The 27,975-nt window shown below is 39.0% G+C and overlaps 1 protein-coding gene across 2 annotated transcripts; it reads right to left on the reverse strand.

The window, feature by feature from the left end:
• Nucleotides 1-866: 866 nt before the first annotated feature.
• On the reverse strand, nucleotides 867-25,813 carry fubp3 (far upstream element (FUSE) binding protein 3). Of its 2 annotated transcripts, XM_046839109.1 has the most exons (19): nucleotides 25,580-25,813; nucleotides 18,993-19,104; nucleotides 13,772-13,805; nucleotides 12,660-12,709; nucleotides 11,970-12,041; nucleotides 11,643-11,700; nucleotides 10,730-10,865; nucleotides 10,555-10,653; nucleotides 10,360-10,467; nucleotides 10,171-10,273; nucleotides 8,400-8,500; nucleotides 7,979-8,117; nucleotides 5,990-6,150; nucleotides 4,430-4,503; nucleotides 4,267-4,343; nucleotides 3,948-4,016; nucleotides 3,540-3,611; nucleotides 3,260-3,390; nucleotides 867-2,703 (listed from the first exon to the last, which is right to left on the reverse strand). In XM_046839109.1, exons 1-19 carry the CDS (start codon nucleotides 25,703-25,705, stop codon nucleotides 2,695-2,697), a joined length of 1,731 nt encoding a protein of 576 aa, XP_046695065.1. In that variant the 5' UTR covers nucleotides 25,706-25,813; the 3' UTR covers nucleotides 867-2,694. The 2 variants fall into 2 exon arrangements, with proteins under 2 accessions (XP_046695065.1, XP_046695067.1); XM_046839111.1 differs by lacking the exon at nucleotides 3,948-4,016 and having other exon boundaries at nucleotides 25,580-25,812.
• Nucleotides 25,814-27,975: the final 2,162 nt, after the last annotated feature.

Raw genomic sequence — 27,975 nt, forward strand, 5'->3', positions numbered from 1 at the left:
GTTGAGATCAGAGCTCTATAGCTGGCCACTTAAGATCATTTTCTCCATGCAGATATGCTTTACATGTTTTGGAGATCACTTTGTGCACAGGGGCATTGCCATGGTGAAACAAGTTTCAATTTCCAAGTTTCAGTGAAGGCTAAATATAAATATACCACATCGAAAGCCATCCTATAAAATTGTGTGCCTCCGGGGTTGTGGTAACAGTTAGAGAAGAACCACATATGGCAAGAAAGATCAGGTGTCCCAATACTTTTATCCATATAGTGCAAGTCATTCAGGAAAGCGAAAGTCAGGAATTCAGTAAATAACATCAAACTACATATTTGTGATTGTTTAATCTGTTGCTGGTTCCTGACTTTTCTCATAGTAATAATTACACCAGAGAACTGAATTCTCAATTCTGATTAATCAGTGTTTTTTTGCTGCTCTAACGCTAATAAAAACAAGTAATTTGTTTCATGGAAATTCCATAATTGTTCATAAAGCATGCTTGAAGTGTGTGAATTTTTGGCTGAAAAATTTCTGTGGTAAAAGTGGAAAAAAATCTATAAAAATCACCTCAGTATGTGCGGTTATAGGAAAATAAGTCACCTTTTAACGCCATTACACATGAAGTCACAAACCCGTTGTTGATTACTTTTCCATTACGGCACACCCAGAAAGCTTTATTTTTTTATATTTTACTGTGTATTGCAAAACAAAAAACAATATAAACTTTGTGATGGCGATGCTACTGACATACCCTTGTGTTATTTGTTAACCAATTGGGCCAATCAGAATATAACCAATTACCAAAACACGCCTACTAAAAAGTGACAAATAAAAAAGCACATGGCTACAAAAACATAAACAAACTCTACATCTTACGTGTCATGTGCGCCATTTATTTCAGCTGTTGAAGGTTATAATAAAGTAGTATAGAAAATAGATTTCTTCTATAAACACCCAAAGTGATACAAAGTGATGAATTACATACACAATCATTTTTCAGAAGAGATGGATACTGTCCAGTTTTTTGGGGGGGGACATTTTGGCCCTTCAAGAGTGTATCTGAAAAAAGGTACAGGAAAAAAAAAAAATCTAAAAGGTGGAAAAAAATATAATAAAGAAAAAAAGTCGGTAAAGTAGTCTTTTGATGTTTTTAATACACGGTTACCTGTACACATGAGAAAAGAAGAGAAGAAGAAAAAACAAACAAAAAAACCCAAAAACACTAAAATTAAACATCTGAAATTATAATATCCCTTTTCATTAAGCGATGAAGTTAATACTAGATTCGATTTATAACTAATCATTCATACATATATTAGATCACACAGAGCAGGAAAAAAAAAATTACTTAAAACGTTATTAGCATCGGACTGTACACGAGTCCACAGTGTGTACTGGCGGAGGGGCGTCGATGAGCCGGCTGGTACCAAATAAGACGACTTTGATCTTAATACTTAGAATATAAAAAACTACAATTAATACACATACAGGATCTGGAGGCTTAGCAGTCTTGAATGGGTTAAAGTACAGAACATACATAAAAACCTATCAGTTCTCATTATATTTTTTTTTTTTGTCCAAAACATCAAGATGCAACATCAAATTTCAAATGACATTCACGATCTTTGAAAAACTTTCAGTATGAAAACAGAGAGAGAAAAACAGGGACAGTTTTTCTGCAAAATGACTCTCCATGAGGAAAAAAAAAAAACTTCTTTGATTTTTTAATTACATATATATTTAAATAAAGTATTTAGTCAAGTATCTGAGTGTACATACATAGTTTTACAAGATAGCAAAGGCAATAAACTCACAATATGCAAGACCCCCCCCTGTTTCCCATATCAGATCAAGGTAATAAAAAATTATCCGTTACACTTCCATACTAAAAAAAAAAAAGAAAAAAATTTAAGAACTACATGTTAAACATCTGTCAAAATATTAGAGAAATCCATCTTTGTTTCAAATATGAAATAAGATATTGCACCTTTTTTTAACCAGAGTACAATAAAATGACAATGAAAAACAGAATACAAAACACAAGAGGAATTAAATTAGGAATTGACTGCCGTTCGCCATCATCACTCGTCATATTGTGTAACAAAAAAACACATTTTTCCTGTAACAAAATATCACAGTTTTTATCACACTGAATTAAAATTGCTTTATGTAAAAAGGAAAAGAAAGGAAAAAAAGAAAACATCTTTTTACACATTCTTAAAACATCTCACAAGAACAGAACAAAAAAAAAAAAAAAGGATTCAAGACTGCTAAGCCGGCAAAGTACGATTTTATTGCAACAGAACTAGAAAAAATAGATTATATTGCGATTGCTGAAATGTCACAATTCCGGGTTTCGTTTTGGCCATTTCACTTGAATTAAAAAGATAGAATAGAAAAAAAACTAATTAATAAAAGAAAACAAAAACAGCTCTGTTTGCCCAAAAAAGAATCCCGGATATTGTTCATTCAAATAATGGTGTACACAAGTATTTAGTAACAATTTTTTTTTTTTAACGTTCCTGATTTAGAAATATTTCTTACTTTTAATTGTATAAGTCATTCTACAGCTAGTGTTTCTCACTAAGAAAAAAAAGAAAAAAAGTAAAAGTCTTCAAGGCGTTGCAAATCTAGAAACCTCTGTTACAAAAGGTTTGTTTCATCTTCTGATCAAAAATCTTCAACAAAAAGGTATCCGCTCTAATGATCCTACAGGAGACACACACAAAGACAATAAATGAAAAATTCGGTTAGACAGGGGGGGTTCTCCATCAAATCTGTCAGAAAAAGTGTCCATGTTTGTTCATATCCCTGTGTGTGTGTGTCCCAGTGCCGATGTCCCCATTCCTCAGAGTGTGTTCCACGTCACTGTATGTCCATAGGCATAGGCATGTCCACTAGGGTCTATAGGGTATGTATATCATGTGTCTGCTATGTGTGTATTTCACAGCCCATGTGTCTCTCAGGTGCAGGGTTCCTACACACTTTTCATTTATTTAAAATTCCGAAATTTTCCAGACTAAAATACGACTTTCCTAAAGATTTTTAAGACCATAAGAAACCAAACCTCGTTTGACGAATGGAAATTTATCTATTATTATTTTTTCAATGCATGTCATTCCGCAAACTGTGTGTGTGTGTGTGTGTGTGTGTGTGTGTGTGTGTGTGTGTGTCCATCAGGCCTACATGTTTGTACATTTCCTTGTCTGCTTATGTCCAATATTCCCGTGTCTACCATCATGTGTTTGTGAGGTTCTGACTCTACCTGAAGGCCTGGAGCCTGCGAGTGCTGCGCCCCCTGGCCATAAAAAGCCCCCTGCTGTCTGTAATACTCCATCCAGGCAGCACTGTAGTCAGGAGTGGAGCTCTGCTGAGAGCCAGGACCTGCAGCCTGACCTGAGACAGACAGATTTAAAACCATCCGATGCTTCATGTTCTTTTTCCACATTTACTTTCTAACAAATTTTTCAAAACAACAACAAAAAAAAACATCTAAACCAGCAGAAGGCTCGAGATCAGACAGTAAAAAATGTAAAACAACTCACCCTGTTTCTTATAATACTCCTCCCAAGCTTTGCTGTAGTCCGGACCGGTGCTCTGTGCTTGGCTCTGCTGACCTACACACACACACACACACACACACACACACACACACACACACACACACACACACACACACACACACACACACACACACACACACACACACACACACACACACACACACACACACACACACACACACACACGAACACACATACCACAGCCCATTAAGATTTAAACCGTGTAAATAAACCGATCCAGTTCTCCTGACTGCATTTCAGCGTATTAAAGGGAGAGATTTCTACTTTTTTTCCCTACAACTGTGTGTAAACTTCTGTCCTTTTTAGATCATTTCACTGGTTAAATGAAACAACTACAGGCTCTCTAAGAATCCTGTATAGGCCACTTGCCTAGCTTCTTATAATACTGCTCCCACGCTTTGGAATAATCCATCTGTCCTGTCTGCGAGCCATTGTGACCTGAAACCAGACAAACATGGTGCAGATGACCGAACGTTTTAAGTTTCTTTCCCTCTGTTTTTATGCAATTCCTCAGTTCTTTTTTTAACAAAATTGTCTCTATGTTGCATCTCAGGCTCGGGGATATATTCAGCATTAACAAATTAATGCCATAAGAGGAAATAGAACCAGAATAAAAAAAGGGTGCGTGGGGGAGCAAAGCCCTCGATTGTGTATCGGGACAGAAACAATAAGCTGGTGCGGTACTCACTGGGGTCCTGCTGGCCCTGAGGCTGCCATGTCTGGTATGTAGTCCCCCAACCTCCAGTCATGAAAGTCTGCGGTCCGCTGTCAGAAAAAACACAACGATTTAACACGTTGAACTCTGGGGGAAAAATAAAAGCCATAGGTATTAGAAAGGAAATAACGCTCACTTCTGGTGTGGGTTGCTCGGTCCTTGGGTGAAGGGACTGAGGCCGAAGCTGCTGCTGCTAGCCATCCCTGAGGCCTGGATGAAGAGAACACAGCGAATCAGCAAAACAAGGCAGGGTCAGAGGTTACGCACAGGTCCTAACACACCTCATTAAGCACCATCAATTGATTGATGGCGAGGCAGGAAAACCCCTTACCGCTTACACATTGTGCAAGGACGGACTAAATAAAGAGCAGGGAACAATTAAGACCAAACTCGTGCGGCCGTCACAGACAATGTTTTTGGATGAGACTGGGCTACCAAGTGTGGCCTGAAGAGGTGGGTATAATAACTTGTTTAACATCAAGCGCTCAGATCCTGGGAAGCGGCAACAACTAGTGGTGTGAATCTTCACTGGTTTCACGATTCGATAACGATAATCATATCAGCGATACGATTCAATTCGATATCATTTTTATCCATACTGCACATTTTTATCAATGAATACAAGCAGACAGACCTATTTTATTTGATCTGTTGCAAGATTTTGATTTAAACACACTGGGTGCATTTTTATATCACTCGTTCTGGTGTTTCGCCTTCGTCCACCATTTTAAGGAAGAACAAGCACATGGATGCGACATCAGTGGGCTGAAATGGATTGTAGTTTATTACTGCATCGATGCAGAATAGTCAACAACCTAGAAATTGTTCTTTTCAACAGAACAATATTCATTTGATAAGATGCTCGGTGGTGGTAATGCTAAAGACGACAGAAGTTCATGGACACCCGAGCAGAAGCTTTTTGAACATCCTGTTCCACATTGAGTTCCCATTTGCTGCTATAACCACCTCTGGAAAGATTCTAGATCGTTGAGTGTGCTTGTGGATATTTGTGCTCAAGTCAGGTACTGATTTAGGTGTGGCGAGGAGGCCTGGGGTGTAATCGGCGTTCCGATTCTTCCCAATAGGTTTGAGGTCAGAGTTCAAGATCGTCACCCCATGTAAACCAAATCTTCATGACTTCCACAGGGTTGGGTCTCCGAGTTCAAGTGGGCAAGAGACAATGGAACATTTCATACTACTGCTATTCAGAGACATCTAATACAATTGTGTGCCTTCAACTTTGTGGTAATATTTTGGGGAGGAACCACATGCGGCTGGACAGTCAGGTGTCTCAATACTTTTTAAGATTTTGTGTATTTTATTTTCTGATGTCAATCAATAAAATGTAGATGAAATGAAGGTAAGAAACTCGAAAAATACATGTTTTCCCATACAAAAAAAGGGTAAAGCAAAGCTAAACTGAGCATCCACAGCTTCAGGGTTAATAAAAGTGAGGGCAAAACAGTGAGAGGAACAGCTTCATGTGAAGGCACTTCACTTCTGTGAGCAATGAGACATGAGGACTTCACGTTCTTCGGGGGTCAAGGTGAAATCCATGCTACTTTGGTTCATTTTAATGATCCATAAATGCTGATACGACTCAGACACTTACAAGTTATGTCTAGGGGAACAAACCGTGCATTAACCGTATTTATTCTATGGTATGGACAAAGGAAATACAGGATTTGGCACCTACCCCAATTTTCTCATCAATCAGTTGCCTGGCCATCTCCATCTGCTGCGGGGTGCCTCTGATAGAGAAGATGCGCACGTTGGGGTCGGTAGTGAGAGGAGGGTTCCTCTGCAACTCCACATGAGCTCCAGACTGCTGGTTGATGTTCTTAATGGTCTCACCACCTGAGGAAAACAGGGATGAAGGTATTTCTTTGTAAACTTGATGGAGACCCATACAGAATGCTATTAAAGCATGTTTCCTTTTTCATGTTTAATGGCTAGAACTTTGTTCTAAGGAAAAGCCGAAACCACAAGACAGAGACGGGATTGTTCTCAGCAGTGCAAGAAGATCTGCTCCCTCAGCAGCGGAGCAAATTTTTTAAAAGCGTATCCTGCGCTAGTCCAAGCTTTTCCATTCTTTTCTTCATCTTCTAAAAGGAAAAGCTGTTGGCAAGGAGATGAGACTTTGTCCTTGCAGAAACAAAGAATTTTAAAAAAGCATCCTGTGGGTGGCGATGGAGAGTGGGGGGGAGAACAGGGATGTCCCCCAAAAATCAATTACACGTTTGTTCACATTGGACTGATACTCGCTTGACCTGACCTGACCCCTGACTGAAAACGCTCTTTTATATCCCCGCCTCTTTCCGTCTCCCTGCCAAAGCCGATGGACAGAGTGGGCCTGTTAAGCTATTGTCAAACAAATTTAACTTCTGCAATAATGAAGCCATTATGAGCTCTGCAGAGGAATAAAGATCCAGACCGCTCAGTTCATGGACTGGACCTGGGCCTGCCGTATGCGGGACAGGCTTAATTTTGAAGTTTTTTTTTAAATACCGTGAGAGTGTTTTTCTGGTGGTCTTAAATGCGTAATGAAAAGACGCTCTGGCAAAGCACTTAGAGTATACAATGAGGTGTGTGTTTCAGACTAAGACCCCCCCAATCCTCGGAATAAAACCTGACAAAAGAACACTTGTGTCTATTACTAAAACAACTGATCTAAATCCAACATTTCCATTAATCCCAGCAACACACTCAAAAACCAGAGATATCCTTTTATTATAGTATAATAAGCAAGTCTGAAAATCACTCAGCTCTCATTTGACCTCAGCCAACATTATTTTTACTGATGTAGCTGTGTTGAAGAAATAGACTTGAGATATTACCAGAAAATTGTCACTAGAGGAACAAAAAGACGATATGACAAGGTCCAGACTCGCCGACTTCATATGTATTCGTATGTTAACTGGCACCAGCAAAAAGCCATCATTTCAATTTTGTCCCCGACTTACCACTTTGACAGTTGCAAACAAAACACGGAAATAGCTCAGACGTCAGCACATTGTCACATGCGTGTACGGGTGTACAGTAGTACAGCGCACAATCAAAAGGCCCAGGATGTCCGAAGACAAGTGGAAATCAGCAGTGATGTGGAGGGGACCGCTATGAAGCATAAAGCAATAATCATGGAAATAAAAGGCAGATAAGATGATGATCGTCGCTCGTTTATGCGTTACGTTTGCCTCAAAGGTGTATAAACCTCACTTCAGTCTGGGATTTAACATTAGTTTTTTCACAATATAGTCCTAATCTTCAGCTTTTAATTTCAAATTAAATAATTTTAAACTAGTTTTTTTCCCCTTGGGTTTGCTAAAAATATTTTTAACTATAGTATAAATACTGAAGGATATTTAAAAATGTTCTTCACAGAGTGTATTATAGTGAACGCCCTTTTCATATGTCTAGTCTCTACAAACCAATATTACACGATGACTTCATAAGCAATTAAAAACTAAAAAGCAGTAATTCTGAGGTAAAATCACAACTACATATAAAAACAAACAAAAACAAAAAAACGCATCATTTATATATCAGTCCTAAAAATTTTTCTCCCTCTGTGTCTGACCCATCCGAGATGTTTTACCAAAAGACAGGATTTGCGCAGCAAGTCTTCACCTGCAGCTTTTTAAGAAACGAGCGCCATAAAGTTAAAGGACGCACAGAAACAAATTACCTTTTCCAATCACAAGGCCACACTTGTCTGCTGGTATCGTGTAAGTCACTTCCTGTAGGCCTCCAGGAGCCATGTTCCAGTCGGCACGGCCTCTACCTCGACCGCGAGGAGCCAGACCTCCGCCGTATCCATCGCGCTCCTGAGGGCGAGACGACACAAAAATACTTTCAAATGATCATGTCTAAAGCTTCACCTCTTCTATATATATAAAAAAATATAAGCAAAGAAAATTTAAATGGTGGGGAAAAAAATGGATTCCCAAACAAATGCAGCGTTAAAAGTTTTGGCATTCAGAACTATGTGATCTGGTTTTTAGGGATTTGACAAAAGGTGTGGTTCGAAGGTTGATTTACAATTCAGAGTTGACAATTCAGCATATCTGCTGTGTAGGGTTTCCTGTCAACCGACCAGGGAAAAGTACCTGTACTGTGTTGACCAGCTCGTTGATGAGGTGAACTGCATGCTGACATCGGTCCGACTGTCCTATTACCTGAGCGATCCGCTCCGGACTAATTCCATCATCTGAGGGGAAAAATAAATAAAAAAATTGTAATGTCATAAATTTTATATAGAGCCTTTAAAAGTGACATTTCAAAGAGCTTTCCATGCATAAAAATAGGCAATAATGAGATTTAAATAATTTTTTTAATTAAATAATAAATGAATAAAATTTACAAAACAAAAAAAAGATACAATAATAATAAAAAGTAATATTAAAAAAAATTTAAAAAGCAGGTTTAAAGAGCAGATTTAAAAACAACAATTCAGCCTGTCTATTCTCAAGAAAATACATACAACTCTTTCTGCAGATGTAAGAACTTTGACGATATTATTGATTAATGCATATGAGTAAAGCCTTCAATGATTTCCCACTAAAATCAGTGCAGCGAGCAGATGTAGGGCATAGAACACCTAATAGTCTACGCTTTATTTTCCTTGAGCTACAAGTTCTCCAGATGTACCAGCAATACGGAATACTTCGGGATGGAGTTTTCCCTCACTGCTTCTGAGGATGGTTTCACATTAGCAGCATAAAGATCCATTAGATTACTGTAAATGATTCCACGCAAAAACGATGACGATGGATGTGGACTGTAAGATAAACAGTTTTGCATTCAATTTTGCCTTCCATCAGAAACAGCTGAGAACCTCTATAATGATGGAACTATAATAAACTGACACTCAGCCAGATGAAGATAGACTCCTCTTGTGTGTGGTTCGTCTCAATGTTTCTTCCTCATACCATCTCAGGATTACTTGCCATTGTCACCAATGGCTCATTAATTAAAAGAAAAACTTATAGGGACTAATTTATGATTTTAAACATTTATATTGGCAAGCCATTTTTCTCTATTTTTGCTAATCAGTGTATTTTTGTGTATACCAGTTCAGCCAGTACAGTAGCATTAAACAATGTGACTCGAATTCAGCATGGCTCGCTTGTCTACAGCGTAAAAAGACTCGCATCGACGTTAATCTGTCTTAAAGCCTGGAACACTTCAGCAGGCTGTTACGCTGCGTCTCCTTTACAGACTTAAGAGATTTGTTTGGGTTAAATGTGTCTGCACATGACTTCAGTTCAGTGCAGGAAGAAAAACACTGATGTTCTCCCCAATTCTGAAGGCGAATCACTGCATGTGTTCAAGCCAAAAACGGTCTCGTCATCGTGTCATACAAATATCTCTAAAATATTATATGAACAAAAATTTGTGGACACGAGCAAATGATTGTGTGCTTTCTAAACATCCTATTCCAAAATGAGTTCCCATTTGCTCCTATAATAACCTCCATTCTTCTGAGAAGATGGTCCACTAGATTTTGGAGTGTGCTTGTGGAGGTTTGTGGTCATTCAGTCACAAGGGTGCTAGTAGTATTCCAGTTCATGCCAAAGGTGTTTAATAGGGTTCTTCTATCTTCATGGAGCTGGCTTTGTGCACAGAGGCATTGTCATGATGGAACAGGTTTGGGTCTCCAAGGGAAAATTTCATTCTACAGCTTTTCAAAGACGCTCTATACAATTGTGTGCCTCATATAATTAGAAAAGTCAGGTGTCTCGAAACATTTGGCCCATATAATGTACATAAAGGAGCTTAAACTGTTAGAAGTAAACTTGGAAGTTGCTGGTCAACCACAGACATCAATGCTAACTTTATATAGAAGAAATAAGAGGTGTGTGCTGCATTCACACTGACCAGGTTTGAACTGGATCCTCACACCGGCATCATTCTGGATCCTCTTGATCATCTCTCCATTTCTGCCGATGACTATCCCCACGGCATACCTCGGCACTGCCACCTGTTTCAGCACAGATAGAGCCTCAAAACACCATGCGAAATAAAAAAAAAAATGAAAAAGAATGCAAGCTCTGCGTTTGCACTTACATCCAGACTGGTTCCTCCCAGCCTTGATCCGAAATCCATCAACCGTCCGGTTCTGAAATCTCCCTGGTCCTTATCCCGTATGATTTCTGCTACCAGTTCTCGTGCTTGCTGCAAGATACACACATACAGCAAATATTCAGCCTTTAGAACATGCAACAGAACCAGCGCTACCAGAACATGTGCATCAGGACTCGCCTGCACTTTGTAGGGATCGCCAGAGATTCTCAAGGGCTTGTCTGCTCCAGTGGGCATGGGACCATCCTGGATCATGACCATCTTCACCCCTGTTCTCTCCTGAAGGCAACACGAAATCAATTAGCGAAAATTTTCCGAAGCGAGACGAACCCACGCTAATAGATATGAAACACACCTGAAGTTGTTTAATGGTGTCTCCTCCTTTCCCGATCACGAGACCCACTTTGCTAGCCGGAATCAGGACGTCCTGGCTGGTTTCGTTCCCGTTCCGGCATCGCTCCACGATCTGACTGAGCAGCCGTTTCGCCTGCCTGATGGACACAAACACAGATCGTAATGGACTACACGTGCATGCATTGTGTGGCTGATAAAACGGACTTTTTTGCATCAAAATCAGGGTGGAAAAATCAGGGTTTCTGCAAATTTCACAAAATCTAATTTAGGACATATTACAACATCAAAAACACACAAATACTATACAAACATGCAACTGGCCTAAATGAAGCACTACAAAATTTGTACGACTGTGTTACAATTAAAGAGAGATTCGCACTAATAACAGAAAGCTGATTGGCTGTTGCAGGTTGGTCTAGTCGGAATACAGCGAATTATATTTGGACTAGCGAAAAAAAAACACAAAGGAAAAAAAAAGTATTTCAATGAGCACTTGAGATAGTGTTACATGGACATCAGAAAATTAAGACCTGGTTAAAACGATTTAAGACCTAGAACAGTAAATTAAAGGCTTACTAAGGGCTACAATTTAGATTCTTAAATTTTAGGCTTTATTTAGACTATTTAAGACCCTGTGAAATGAGCTAAATGTATTACAATGCAAATCACAAAATGCATTTAAAACCTAATTATCACTACACACCTTTGTGATTATAAATTATAAATTGATTGTTGGTAAAACTGGATTAATGAGCATCAGTGAGGTTTAAATACGGATAAAACACACACACACACACACACACACACACACACACACACACACACACACACACACACACACACACACACACACACACACACACACACACACACACACACACACACACACACAAAACAGAAAGCCGAGTGCTTACTCGATGTTCTCTGGACTCCCAGTCAAGGTGCAAGGCCGGTCGATCATACCTCCACTGTCTACAGGAGCAACACAAAGCATGTTAATGCCACAGGAAAAAAACAAAACAAAACAAAAAAAAAAAAAAGGGCCAACACAAACAAATTAAAGTGAAAAAATTTGATTAAATACAAAGAATTGGAAAAGAAACAGTTAAGGAACACAAGTTAGCTCCGGACATGGAGAACAAGGTCTTAAACACAGTATGCTTATTCAAGCAGATCACACAATGGTGATGAAAATGGAGGTTGGGAGTAATTACGGGTGAAAGAATAAGTTAAAAACCCACCGGAAGCAATCTGGATCTTGCACCCGGATTCCAACTGGATTCGAGTGATCTGCTCACCACCGCGACCAATAACTGAAATAATTAGAAAAAAAAAGGATACATTTAAAAACAGAAGTCTGGCGTTAACGTCTGAGTTATTTGTATAAAAAAAAAAAAAAAAAAAAAGGTCTTAAAATAATTCCAGCATCATTAAATGTACAGGGAAGCAATTTACCCTGAAATATAAAATGTGGACATTATTATTGGATCATGTCAATCGAATAGTGTACAAGACGTCTTCGGATGCTGTAGCATGAAAGTTCACGTGAACAAGGAGATACAAATCTGTTCCAGGATGACAATGTCCCTGTGCACAAAGCCAGCTCCTTAAAATATCCTTTACATGCATTGGAGTGGAAGATCTTCTGCTATAGATCTCTAACCTCTGGCCAGGCCTCCTCACATCGTCTACACCTTTATGTCCACATAGTGCGTGTGTATTATTCCTACCATAGTAAGGAGGCATTAGCTACAGTTACCCACTTTGCTGTACACCCTCATACTCATAATGTACAGTGTTACTGTTGTGTCCCTGAGACAAACCCACAGGCTTTTTTTTTTTTTCCTGTAATTCAGTGCAATTATGTTCCAGGACATACAAAAAAAAAAAAAAAAAAAAAAAAAAAAAAGATCCTGCATAGCTGTACTTACTGTATCCCACCATCTTATCAGGCACTTTAAAGTCTTCTGTTATTATAGCCCTGGACCAAAAAAAGAAAGAAATAAAATTATAGCGCAACATCGCAACTGCACAAAAGAGAGCGGCTTATGTAATTAGTCAAAAACCCGTAATTTACACACTTTCAACACCGCAATATAAATATAAAGAAATTACACTCAGGGCTGTGAAAAGCTCAAGTCTCTCTTTCTGTATTAAAATACGGAGAAATGCAATTTTCACTTTAAATACATACGAACTGATAAGCGAACAGAAAACGGCATAGGTAAATTTTTTAGAAAAGGAGGGAGGAAAAAAAAAGAGGGGAATAAAGCAAGACGGAAAAAGGTGCAACACAAAAAGGGAAATTGTTTAAACAATGAAATAAATTGTAAAAATTAATAAAAAAATAAAAAATCTAAATATTTAAAAATCTGAAAGAAAAGAAGATTTTAATGGGAAAAAAAAATTCAAAGAAAATATCAATTTGTAATATTTACTGTAGTAATTGTGTTTATATTTGTAAAATTTAATTGAACAAAAAAAAAAAATCCTGCTGAAGAGCTTTTAATCCTCCAGATTTTGTAAAGGAAGAAAAAACTGAAAGTGAATTTTTGATTCCATGCCCACAGAGAGATCCTGAGGTGGAAATTAACTTTATGGAGAAGGTGTATTTTCTAAACAGCTGTATGTATGAAATACTGCAGTCACAAAGGAGTGAAAATTCTCTCTCTTTTTCTTTTTGTACAGCCACCATGAAAAACCTGAAGGTCACCTTCTACGTCTATAAACCTTTAAGTTTATAGACCTACGTGCACATGCACACTATCGATACACACGCAACTTGGCAAAAGTATTTGGACACCTGACATTGTTTACCACAAAGTAGGAGGCAGACAATTGTATATGACGTCCATCACAAAGCCAGTCCCGTGAAGATACCATTTACGAAGATCAACTGAACCCTACTGAACCCCTTTAGAATGAGTGGGAACTGTACCCCAGGCCTCCTCATCTCACCTCACAAACATCTCCATTATAGTGTTGGACATATTAAAGCTACATGATTTATTTTTAGTAAAATAGAAGATGAAGAAAGACTCACCTTGGATGTACCATTGCACCAAGCTGATTACCCACTTGAAAAAGAAAAAGGGGAAAGTTGTTATTTCAATACATCCGTCTATTAATATTAACAAGAGTAACCCGATACAGGAAGTCAATCACTTACAGTTTTGATAAAATAGCATTTTGTGTTTAAGCAGTAGTCATGGACAGTGTGATTCTCTCATGATATCTCACTCTTTAGAGCTTTATTTAGACGGACCTTTCTGTTTCATCCTGCATTTAAGTTCACAGAAAAACTAAAACGCCAACTCAACGTCGCCGACGCCAAAAATCACACCACAGGAAGTGCTAACCTCGCCTGTCAGTTTGTTGTTCACTTCTGGGCCTTTGTACAAAATCTGCTAACTTCGAAACACCTTTTGTTAGTCATTCAGTCAAATGTATTTAAAACAAAACACTTGCAAACCATTTTCACGCTGAAGAAGCAACAAAATGCACACACAAACATGCATTTTGTTGCTTCCTTTGTGACCTCTTTTGTTCGTGTGTAAATATATTCTACAGCACGCCATTCAAACGTCATTTCTCGACGCGAAACTCGGCTCGGTTTCTCAAGTTTCTCTGTGCCCACTGTAGCCTCAGATTCATCACCTGAAATACTTTTTGCTCACCACAGATGGAACGAGTGGCGAGTTATCATCGCCTTCCTTCTATAACAAACCAGTCCAGTCTTATTTTCTATTCTATACAGTGCAGAATGTTTTAGGGCTTTGGTTTTTCGCAGGAAATCACTGTCCCGTTTAAGCACCATCGCCAAAATCACATTCTCCCCTCATCCTGGTGTTAGTGTATATAAAGGCAAGGGCAGAAGAAAGGAAACCTATAAAGCCACCACCACACATCCACCACTCGCATTTCCATTTCTGGTGCACGATACGAAAGGTTATTCGGTTGTGATTTCCAGTCAAAGAAACAGGAAGTTGTTGTTGCGGTCTTTATTCAGAGACAATGCTACAGGCACGATGAGTGGAAATAAATGATGCACTGTGGCTCGGCTTGCAGCGCAGGTTCCTCAGAGGATTTGATAAGCAGCATTCTTTATACAACAAATGTGAAGAATTTAGACGTTTCTGGTCCAAGTAGTTTCTTCACGTACCTGTACTTTACTTAAGTATTTCCGTTTGAGGAGACTTTGAATTCACTACATTTCAAATATCTCCATTTTTACTCATCTACATTTCCCAAAATCAGTCGTGCCTTTAGTTTAAGGGAGCTGTTTTTTAAACTTGTTTTGATTACCGCGTGGCAGTGGCGCATTTAGGCGACTTTTTTACCAATCATATGCACAGTCGTGCCAATTATTATATCACTTTGGATAGTACATTTGAAGGCAAATACTTTTGTACTTTTACTAAAGTGGAAGTTTAAAGGGACACTTACTTTTACTGAAGTAATAATTTACCTACTGTATCTCTACTTTTTACTCAAGTACATGGTTTGTGTACTTCGTCCACCACTGGACAGGACATATCAGCAAAATCAGCAAGATATGGGATCTGAACTAAATGAACTGAATTTAAATATTAATTTAAACAAAAAATAAAAAAGAAAGATTAAATTTTCAAATAAATAATTTTATGCATTCAATAATCATGTATTTTCATGGTTTCTGCTCAATTTGTTGCATTTATATTTTCGTTTTTATTCTATTCACTTATTCAGTATTTTTTATAAATTGTTATTTAAAAATAAATAAATAAATAAAGTAAACCTTGAACGTGTACTTCAAATATATTTTGGGCAAGATGACAACTTCAGAGAGTAAGGCTATATCTACAATAACCAGGATAAATTTGAAAACCCAAAAGTCCAAAAACGTGTCCAAACGTTCGTTTTTTTTTATCGTTTCCCAAAAGTTCACAAGCTCATCCACACTGAAATATGAGTCTTCAAACAAAAACTTATTACTAGGGACACATCAGCAGAGCGCTTCATCAGGACCAACCTAGCCTCCCCCCCCCGGACCTGTAAATGTCCTGTGTCAAGAACCAGGCTGGAAGAATTATGAAGGACCGCACACCCTGCATACACACTGATCAAAACAGGGACTGCCAGAGTCCAAAACAGCCACAAAGTTTCTTTGCACACTCCCATAACCCCAATCCATACCTGAATTTTTATTACTGCAAGACCTCCATCTCTTATTTTGTGCAATATTGTTTGTAACTACCTGGACAATCACGGCACTGTATCATCACCTTCATCGCCAAAGCATGGACGTTTAGTGATGATGGTTGTTTTAGACTTTGAGTTTTGTACGGCTGAATATATTTTTCAAATCGCATTTTGAAAAAGTTTTTATGAACTTATGGGGCCTTCAATTTCCCCCATGCAAAATTATTACATACAACAAAAGCGATTGTCATCTAGTCTGCAAATCACCTATAATTTCCTTCCTGCTCTTACAAAAACATTTCCGACACGTGCCATCCTACTGTGTGTAAGCATCTCTGGATTATAAATTAATTAAACAATCCCAATTCGTAACGTCTGGGTAATTAATAAAGCGTGGGAAAAAAGAAATTTACTACGCAAGAAAATTTTAATTAAAAAAAAATGTTCAGTGGTCACATCAGCTCTAGATTCAAAAGGAAGGCCTACGCTGTGTATGCAAAGCAAAAATCTAAAAACCACACCACTGACGAGATCGGAGATGAAGATAAGATCGCACGTCGAGTTAAACGAGTCTGTCAGCATCTGACGCCAAAGCTTTACAAAATACATGGCGCAGACAAAATAACCAGACGTGTAATAACCCAATTAGATCGACTCATGATCTGCCTGTGCATCTATAATATAAAATAATTACGAAAAAATTTTATGAATTCTAGATTTATATGTACAGGAAAGCAGTCTCTGATACCATACAATGGAAATCTTACTCCCAGCATATATAAAGAGCACACTTGTATACAGAGTAAACATTTACATACACTAGAGGACAAAATTACATGCACTAGAAGCCAAAAAAAAAAAAAAAAAAAAGTATAAAGTATTGGGACACCTGACTTTTCTAGTCATATGGTTCTTCCCCACAAAGTTGGAGGCACACAATTGTAATAGACGTCTTTGGATGCTGTAGCGTTCAAGTTTCCTTTCAATCGAACTAGTAGATCTTATAATTATAAGTTTATTCCTAATGAGCGATCCGGTGAGGAAAAACTCCCCGTGATATCATGAGATAGAAACCTTGAGAGGAATGAGACTCAAAAAGCGAGTGACACTCATCTGGGTGGCACCGAATGTCCATTTATTACAGTACAACGTTGTGGAAGCGTGCAGTGATTGGTGGTCCTGAGCCACTGTAGAAGACTATTGACATTAACTACAGTACAAGCTCCCGTGTTGCTACACAATCTCATGGACCACAACTTTCCTCCCAGAAGAGTGGAGGTTACTATAAAAGCCAATGGGGGACTAAATGAGGAACGAGATGTTTAAAAAGACACCTCTCGGAGAGTAATCGTGTCTGCGGTGAAGGGAGGAGCAGCAGTGGATGGGTGCTCACAAGCCCGATTACGCATATTTACGTAATTTAAAAACACGGTCTTCATTTTCAATAAATGTTTAACTAATAGCGGAAATATTTAAAGTCATACGTTATTAATGATTAGCAAACACTTCTCAGGCTTGTCGGTTAGGTTCCCAGGGAAATAAAACATGGGACCGGTACTCCGACTGACCGCCTTCGTTTTGCTAATGGATTTCTCGCACAAAGAAACTTATTTGCTTGGTCTTTGTGTCTAAAGCATCATATCAGTGACTATAATCTTATTTTATTAATGTACATTGTGTCACCAATTCTCTCAAATTTGAAGCTCATGAACTGCAGTGTAGCGAAAACCCTCTCACTTCCTGAAACGACTTTAGGCAGCTGGAGCTTTAATGTGTGCGAATTGTTGCAGGAATGGAGAGAGACGTCCATGACAGCCACGTGTCGGGACTCGGACGCCCGATAATAAATCCCTTCTCTGTCCTTGCAGTGGCTTGGACTCTGCTGTTGCCTACACACCTAATTTACTTTGTGCTGCGTTGTGTAATCCCAACCAAAAATAACATTGTGAGCCGAGAGGGCCGAGTGTGTACACGCACACACCTCGCACAAGTGCAAAAACTCTTTCCTGACATATCAACAAGTTGTTTTTTTTTTTTTTTGCAATGTAAATCGCCTCGACATTTCAACATAAACCCTGAGACGTCACTAAACTCCTCATATCTACAGTGAGAAATCTGCAAGGCCAATAAATACACACACACACACAAAATAAGTGAGCAAGGACGGGGCATGTTTTTTTTCCCCCAGACTAAAGGCTGTTTGTTTGAGAGAAAATTATGACTATGCCAAAAAAGATACAAAGAAGGTTACTTCATCATGGTCTGATAACTGTATATTCACAGATTTTTTTTAAAATGTATTCTTTAGGGGGAAAAAACACATTTTTAAAGATCTAAATATTTAAATAATAAATAAATTGGGATTTAAAAAAATAGATTTTATCCATAATCAATCAGTTAAAGCACAAATGTTAATATATGACATAAATAAATGTAAATCACATTTTACTAGCTACAATATTTACTATATTGACAAGTGTTGGGACACCTGTATTTTCCAGCCGTAATTGGTTCCTCCCCAAAATTTTACCAGAAACTTGGGGGCACACAATTATATAGGTGTTTATTTTTTAGATACTGTAGCATGAAAATTCTCCTTCACCTGAACTAGCAGACTCAATTTGCTCCAGTATGGTAATGCACCAGTATAGCTTTCATGGTTTGGAGTGAAAGATCTCCTGCTATAAAGCTCCAACCCTACTGAACACCTTTGGGATGAATTAAAACACTGACTGAACCTCAGGCCTCTTTATCTCACATACATCAGTAACCTGACTTGAGCACAAGTCTCCACAAGCACACTAAAAAAAACAAGTGGAACATCTTCCTAGAAGAGTGGAAATTATCATAAGAGCAAATGGTGGAACTCATTGTGGAATGGGATGTTCAAAAAACACAATCTGAGGCTCAGGTGTCCACAAAATTGTGTCCATACAGTGTATGAAATATAATACACAATTTACAAAAAAAACCCAACAATGAATATTGATTTTGTTTATTAAACTACTTTAAATCTTAATTAAATATATTTTAGAAATAAGTTGTTGAACAGTGTGTGTGTGTCTGGACATCACCAGGCTTACCTCCTTCATCTAGGGAGCGTTTCTGCCCTCCGTAGCCATAAATTGAGGGATCGACAACAGGAGAAGAGTGGTTAAGGTGAGACATTGGATCTCCACCCATTTTAGCTGCAATCTAAAACAAACCAAACAATAAATAGAAGAAAAAATGCAGGTAAGTCTTAGATCAGAAATAATTTGTTCAAAAAGAGAGAACAATGCTCATAAGTTTCATTTACATATATCCTTATTTAGTTGTAATATTTACATTAGGCATTTCAATTTAAAAAGTTCTTTACATGAACTAAAAAAACAATTTCTTCATGGATTCATTTTTAGTTAAATATAAAAAAGGGGTTAAAAATCAAGTCTCGCATAATTATTTAGTCACAATTTTTCTTTGGCTGCATCTCAAACACCAATCTTCACACCCGATGTAGTGAGTGAACATGAACTTCTGGTTCAAAATTTGATGCGTCCACCAAATTAGCAAGTGACCAGTTGCTTATGTCTTCTATTGGTGCGTATTAACAGAGACTGTTTTTGCTTGTGTAGGTGGCGTGTACAGAGTTTAGGGGACAAACTATTTATAATCGCCACTGTTACACGAAACTTTGTTTCCGTCTAATCTACAATTTGCACGTCTACCTCATGGAGGCAAAGAAAGCTAACTGAAGTTGCTACACCCCAGAGGACTAGTTTCTTCCTAAACCTTATTTAGTAATTTTCTTGAAAACATTTAACATACAAAACCGTGGTTATGTTTTTCATTTCTGTGATTCAAACAGTAAAAAGAAACTAACTGTGAGTAGGACCTGACCTGAGGAACTGAAGAAGCGTCAGACTAAACACTTGACAGGATTGGTCCAAAGACCCTTTCGAGTGCTCAGTAAAAAAAATAATAAATTAGCGGTCACTACGGCTTCGTTCCCTGCTAGCGCGAATGCATTAATAATACACTAGCACTTACAAAGCACCGGGTCTCAATATAGCGACATCGACGCACCATGAAGTGCAATTTTCACTTCTTTTCTCACAAGCCAAAGTTTACACAACGGACTTCTCCTGCGATTGTGACGAGATCATAACAATTAAAGCCGCTTATATAAAGAGAGTCACACTAATCGCTAGTGCGTTTTTTGTCATGGTGGTGGTGGTGGTGGTGGTGGGGTGTTTGTATAAATAATCACGTAGCTTCCGATCTGCAGTTTAGCCATTTACGCTAAACACAAAAGTAAAAGCCGACACAAAAGAAAGTAGATTCTATCTGAATTCTTTCTTTCGTTTTCCATGTTGTCTTTCACCATTGAAAAGTATAGCCTTTCAGAAAATTACAGAAAATTGAGATGACTGCCTGGCGGCATGATTGATGTCTTTTCACAAAGGAAAGGACCCGAAAATCAAAATATAATGTTTCCAAATTAGTGTCTCTCAATTAGAGGCTTGTATCATCTTTGGTGACAAGACGATGTGATTCCTGAGAGACAGCGAGGGAGACTAAGTGCAAATGAGCGCTCCATATTTCCCCCTCAGGCTAAAGCCTCTTTCTTGGGAATGCTGGAATGCCAGCAATGCGAGCATGCGGATAAATCTGCTACCCGGGCAAGAAAAAGCCTCCGACAGCCGCTGGAGGAATTCAGGCCCAACAACTGGCTACTTGTTGACCAGCGGCTGTGGGTCTCAGGACAAGGAAAGGCAACCAGGCTTTTCTGTCGTTTCATGGGGAAAGAATATGGATGGGCATTTATTTCGCAAAATGGTGCCATGGGGCACCCCAAATGTACGTAGCCATGAGAGGGCCATGTTTTTTGTTACCGTTTCTTACCTTATTAAAATGTTATTTATTAACGTTGTCTCCCTCCACATATTGGGCAATTTGACTGGTCAGTTGAAATGCAATCAAAGGGTTTGAACCAAAAATAAACCAATGTTCGTATATCGTTCCAGAATAAACTTCATGGAGTCAGTAATCAGCTGGAATTTTACCTCATGTCTAATATTTGAAACTAAAGAACCCAATATGTTATTAGTTGTAGTATATTCATGAATAAAAGGCTGCTGAGGAGGTCACATGGATTTATTCTACAGTTAAATGGCTAAATAAATTTGGCAAACAGAATAACTATTGCAAATAAATTATCTGTGGGTGTCAACTGTAGGAAAAACTGATAACACTGTTCTGACTTGGGTTTAAATGGATGGGTTTTACCCATAATTAAGTATTGACCAACTTCTATCCTCCAGTTAGGTTCACACAATCATATAACAGCTACCAACCAAAAATGTGAAGGCCATCACATTCTTCCTCCAAGATACTCACATCGTTTTATGCTGCTAGTTAGTCTGCACTCAATGTCTGAATATAACCTACCTGACTACAAGCTACAAAATCCAACAATTACACCAGTACATTCATTTGCTTTCCAAGGGACCCAATTGCAGGACTGGGCAACACACACAGGAGGTTTCACACGTCTGGAGGGCTAGCTAATGAACTTGTGATTTGTTCACACAAGCAACATCACTGTACCACAATCACAAATGAAAACATTTGCATTTTAATTTTTTGACAACAGACATTGTAAAGGGCTGACGATGATCAGTCAAATCTTGGGCTGTCGTCAGATCTGAGAAAACTCTAACAAACCTATCAGTGATGCAAAAGGCTACAACGCGAGTCATCTGGTGCCGAAGAGTCCGATTCCCTACCTACAACAGGTGTGGTGCTGTTCTGCCAAAGTCAGCACTGTAACAGCTGTCATTAGACTGAAGTACAGTGTGTGTGGGGGTGTTTGTGTGTGTTTACAGATCTGGCCTGAGCTCGAGCAGTAAACGTACTGATAAGACGATGACTTTGACCATGAATTGCAAACTGAGCTGAATGGCAGCATAACAACAGTGTACACCAATAACGTCATAAGCTGCCGAAACTGATGTTTAAACTTTATATAACGTGTCAAACGTTAGATTTTGAAAACACAACATAGAAATGACGCATTGAATCTGACTGGGACGGCCAACAAAAGAGGTAAACTAGGAGTCAAAGAGTTTTCTTGTGTGAACTGGTAGCCAAGTTGTGTTTGAGGAGCTTGCTTTACCATGCAGGCTGTAAAATCTGTCTGGCCTCATGCCCAGTTCTATTTTCACTCAGTAGGACTTGATAAAAGCTCAATGTGTGGACAGAAAAAGGGGGAGAAGAACTTTTACAAACCTGAAAAGCCAAAAGGCACATATGCAAAGCTTTAATCGGCATTACAAAGCTATTAGGGGGTACAAGAAACCGCCTTCATAACGTTTGTAACTGCTAATTCTTCAATAACAATAACTTAATTTGTCCCTAAATGCAAAAAACAACAAAACACAGCTTTTCTGTTATTAGAAAATATACATTTTACGCCTTTTTCCCCAGATCCCAATCCTTCATCCAAAACATGTAGCTGTTACGGATAAAACACTGACGTTGCTAATAAGATTTCTCTCTATCAAATTGTACAAAATAAAACATTTTTAATTCAAAATAACACACATTAGGATATATAATGTTATATTAGTTATTAAATGAGGTCCAAACTGAGGGCACATTTTGAAATTCTGGTTAGCCAAGATGGCCGCCATAATAATGTAACAGAAATCAGCCACAAGTGAGGCAGTAAGTGATATTTCTGAGGTAATTAATGTGTTTTAAAGATACAAGGGTCATTTTTTTCTCTCAAAAAATGATTCATAATTTAGTAGAAGTATATATATATATATATAATACCATTTAAATTACTAGATTCCTATAACAGACAGCGTAATAAAGTGACTTCTTGGTGTCTAATCCTCCAACAATGTTTAGAAGTTGAAGAAAATTTCTGCATGCGGCATCACCGATGAATGTTGTGAGCTGGAATCAGTTACTCATGTAAACAAATATTCCACAGTGATCCTGAGGTAAAAGTAAATATTTTTTTAGTCCGTTAGCATTGATGTTTCATCGTTGGCATTACCACTGCTTGTGTAGTTTGTGTAGTCCTATGATTGAGTTAATAATTTTGGACAACATCAAATTTTTTACGATTCTTTAACAATTTTGGTTGTGATTACAAAACTGGCATGGAAATGATGTGTGAAGTACACGAAATCCGATCACTATGATTTCTTTGAAAAACAAATCCGATGAAATGGCTTCAAGATATTAGGCCACATTTCTAATCACTTTCTATATTGCAGCCTGAATCCAATCACGCTGAGGGTCAGAAAGAATGCATTTGATGCGTTTCGGTATTTATTTCTCTACAGCTGCTTTGGGACAACTGTTCAAGCGCTATACAAATAAAACTGAATTGCACAGAAATGTATATTTGAATAGAAGAACAGAAGTCAGAGCACGGATATAAAGTGTGAAGGAGATGAAGGCCCGGTCGTGCATACGCTGCTCACATCTGGTTTTTCACGTTATACCAGAACAGTTACGAAGGTGAGACCGACAGCCTGTTTTTTTTTTTTTTTGTCATTGTGTAAACCGAATCTTATACGGCTTTTATACTTTCAATTGAGGTGTAGCATTTTATACACACACACACACACACACACACACACACACACACACACACACACACACACACACACACACTTGTTCATTACAAAAAGCAGGACGTAATAATGAAGGATCAGAGAACCATATTGTAGCATCGTGTTCAATGCAGGATTTGTTTGCAAAAATAAATAATTGAAGAATGGGCTGTATTACAGGATTTATAAACGGCCTGAACACAGTTCATGAAAATCATGGAAATTCCGGTCGACTAAAACTAAGGAGAGCCGCCAAGGAGCGAAGGAAGGAGGGGGAAGAAAGAAAGAAAAATAATTCTTACATTGCAAATGAATATTTTACTGGGGTTACTGGCGACAAAATAGAAGCCAAGTATCGTTTCCGGGGTTACAATGTTTCCCTGGCAACCATATTGATATGCAACACTTTAGTGCGCTCGAATTCTCGAATCTGATTGGTTTGAATTGTGTTGTATGGATTTGTTGCTTTCTCTAACAGAAGATATCAATACGGCGACTCAAAACGTACGTAAGGAGTCTCCAGTACCGGAGTTTTGCAACAGTCAGAAATAAAGATGCGACGTCGCATCGTCGCACAGAAGACGTGCGTTTTCTCTGGGGGACCGTTTACGCAGTAGTTTTGCATAGGAACTCCACAATATCACGTGCACGAGTATGTGGATCGCCTTTAATAAAGGAATGTTAGTCACACGTGTACCCTCACGCTATAACCTATAACAGGATTACGTTTTTCTGCGCCGTATATAGGAAGCGAACCAAATTTGCTAAATTAAGAGGAACTCTGCTTTAGGACTGCGTTGAATTTCTCACCTAAGCCAATTTTATAGTAATATAGTCAAGTGGAAACAACTGTTTTTTATTTTTAGTGCTGTATTTGTTCACTCTTGTCAGAGAGAGAATTCTCTGAAGCTGCCACACAGGCTGCAATCAGGTGGTTCACATTCAGAGTTATTAATTTACCAGAATTGCACTGAGGCCTGTTGGGTGGCCGTGCAAATGTCATACACTCCAAAACACACACACACACACACGCATGCACGACTCCAATCCTAGTCAGTAGACCAACTTGTCGCGCGTGCTTGCTTCACTTTTTTTTTTTTCAACTTTCCCTCGCCCCCCTCTTCACCTTCTTCACTTCTTTGACGTGTGCTAAAGTTTCCTCCCAAGCACATGCTAAATCCTAAAGCTCAGAAGGCCCAGATCCGAGGTGACACAGTGGCGCACATATACCACCAAAAGCGCTGCGTCCAAAACTTTTTCCCTTCATGTCACGCAACATTATTGTTATTTTTCCCATGAAAACTCATTTTTTTGCTGATTATTAATTTTTTGTTTCGGAGCTAATGATCCACAATAGAGCACACCCAGGAGGGGGTGAAACGTGAACGACCATCCTAACACGGATGATCCGTGATGAAGAATATAATGAAAAATCGAAGGAACGTAAAAAGGTTTGGAGTGTGTGTGTGTGTGTGTGTGTGTGTGCAAAATGGTGCTCGCGCGTGTGCAAACCCCCGGGTGCTCGAGAGGCTTTTGCGGAACTAGGCCACACTCTGCCTACAACTGGGTAGCATTGTAGCTTAGCGTGTAGCTTTAGCAGCTAAGGAACTTTCACTGGGTCGCAACAGGTTGTTTCCTCGGCTGTTTGGTGAAGAAACTTTTCGGGAACGGGGCGCCGGGGAAAGTTGTGCGAGCACGCGCGACGCGGTTGGAGGCGCGCGCTCTCTCGCTCGGCAGCGCGCTCGCGCACTTTGTTTGCTTGCTCGCGGTGTTTGTTGCTCACGCGCGAGAGCCTTGTTTTAATATGCATGCGCGCACGCACACACACACACAGCCATGGCATGCAAGGGTTAGCCCGTTAGCATGCTAAGTTGACTAGCCAGCTAGCTTGGTGTGCGTGTGTCTGGAGGAGCGTGTCGAGCTTGCGCCGCTCTAAAACAGAAAAAGTTGCACTCCTGTACAAACACTTCCGTGCCGTACTCTCACACACACTTATTTACGCGCGTGTATCTCGATCAGCGTGCGCTCGCGCCGCGCGCTCAACTCCCCACGTTTACCTGTCGCGCCCGGTGCAGCGCGTCGGCGAAACCGTCTGTCTTCATCCCGGGCTGAGACGCCGCTGCTGCCGCTGCTGCTACCGAGGCCTGTCCCTGCGCCAGCTCCGCCATCATCATCATCATCATCCTCCTCCTCCTCCTCCCTCCTTCCTTCTCTCTAGCACCACGGCGGCAGCTCACGCGGCACCACGACGAGAACGAACGAGCGCCGAGAGCGAGGCCGACCCAGGAACCGGAAACGCCTCGCGCTGATAGGAAACAGCGCGAGACTACAGTCTTATATAATTATATATTGACATAAATAAATATATATATATATATATATATATATATATATATATATATATATATATATATATATATGGTGTGGTTGCTATGGAAATATTGAAAACTAAAGCATTTACAGTATTTGAAAGACCCCTTTTACAGAGTCACTTTCACACAACTGAGCAGCATTGGGGTTAAGAGCCCTGCTCAGGGACCCAGGAGTGGTCGCTTGGTGTGGCTGGGATTTAAACCCATGATATTTGGATCCATAGTCCAATGTCTTTGGCTACCTCACCTACATATTTTGTTAAACACTTCTTTGTTGACTACATCTTGCCTACTTAATGTGCTTTAGACCATCGGTTGAACCATGCAGAAAAAAGGGTGAGGGCAGAGTCAATAGCTCTGTTAGTGCTGCCACAACTACTATACAAATCCACATTAATGCAAGAAACACTCAGTTAACTAAAGAGAATAAACAGTCCATCATTACTGTAAGAACTACTGACTGTAAAGTCAGTCGAAAACATCTTAAGAACTTTAAATGTATTTCCAAGTGCAGTCACCAAAGCTATCAAATGCTAGGGGGACCGCCCTATAAAGGGAAGACTAAGTGCAAAATGCTTCTCAGAGTTTATGTGGCAGACATATTTCAACATCAACTGCTCAGAGGTATCTGCGTGAGTCAGGCCTTTCATGGTTAAACTGCAACAAGAAACTATTACTTCAGAAGAACAACTAGCAGTAGAGACTTGCTTGGGCCCAGAAACACAAGGAATTGACATTAGATCAGTGGAAAACTGTCCTTTGTTCTGATGATTCCAAAATTTGAGATTTTTGGTTCTAACCACCATGTCTTTGTTAAACGTATAGAAGGTGAACTGACAGTCCCTGAATGTATGGTTCCCACTGTAAAGCATAGAGGAGGAGGTGTGATGGTGTGGGGTGCTTTTCTGGTCACACTTTTTGGTGATTTAGTCAAAATTGAGGGGAAAATTAACCAGCAAGTCTACCACAGCATTGAGATGGCACTTTTGGGACCATCATTATTTCCAACAAGACAACAACCCCAAAAACACCTCTAGGTTATGTGAGCGCCGTTTGTCCTAGAACGAGAATGATGAAGTGCTGCATCAGATGAATCCAGTTGAGGAGCTTTGGGATGAGTTGGACCGGCGAGTTAAGGAAAAGCTGCCAACAAGCACTCAACACCTCTGGGAACTCCTCAGAATTGTTGGAAAACCATTTCAGGTGATTACCTCATGACTGAGAGAATGTGAAAAGAATGTGCAAAGCTATAATCAAAGCAAAAGGTGTCTACTTTAAAGAACCGAAAATATAAAACACATTCTGCCTTGTTTAATATACAGATATAACCTCAATATATGTAAGTATAACCTCAAAGGCAGACAGAATGCAACAAAACTGTGTCAATGAATGTATTTGAGAATGTATTTGTTTTCAGACTTCATCACCCTTCATCAGATCCCCACGCCCTTCTCTAAAATCTAGAGGAAAGACTTTGCAGAAAAGTGAAGCTTATTATAACAGTGATGAGTCTGGATTGGATTTTCAACATGCACATATGGGTGTATTTAGAGTGTTAGAATACATTTCTTGATGCCAGAATTTGACATATATTAAAATGGCAATGAAATAAAATAAATACAATTTAATTGCATTAATGCTTGAAACTGGCAGTGCTGTCTGACGTAGTATCTCCCGGTTTAGTGTTTTGAAAGGTCCTATGTTTTCACTGTCATTTTTATAATAAGTACAAAATATAATAAAGTATGTTCTGACTTATACTCTGCAATTAACCAATAATTTGGAATTATTTAAAAACAACAACAGATCATTAAAACCCTCATATTTGCATTAAATGTCCATGAGACTTGTTCATTCCTGTTATCACTTGCATTATAGTAGCTATAAAGTAGGTTTACATGGAAGGAGCTGTAAAATGTTGTTCATGATGATAGAATAAAATAAAAATGCAGCTGGTCATGTGAATGACATAAACCTATTATTTAAATAAAAGCTGGTGCTATTGTCAAATGGATCCGATGCTTCAGTGTCGTGGTGTAATTTTATTCTGACTGATTTTCGGTGGATCCGTAGATGATTGT

The sequence above is a fragment of the Silurus meridionalis genome, chromosome 25 (assembly GCF_014805685.1).
Source record: "Silurus meridionalis isolate SWU-2019-XX chromosome 25, ASM1480568v1, whole genome shotgun sequence".
NCBI lineage: Eukaryota > Metazoa > Chordata > Actinopteri > Siluriformes > Siluridae > Silurus > Silurus meridionalis.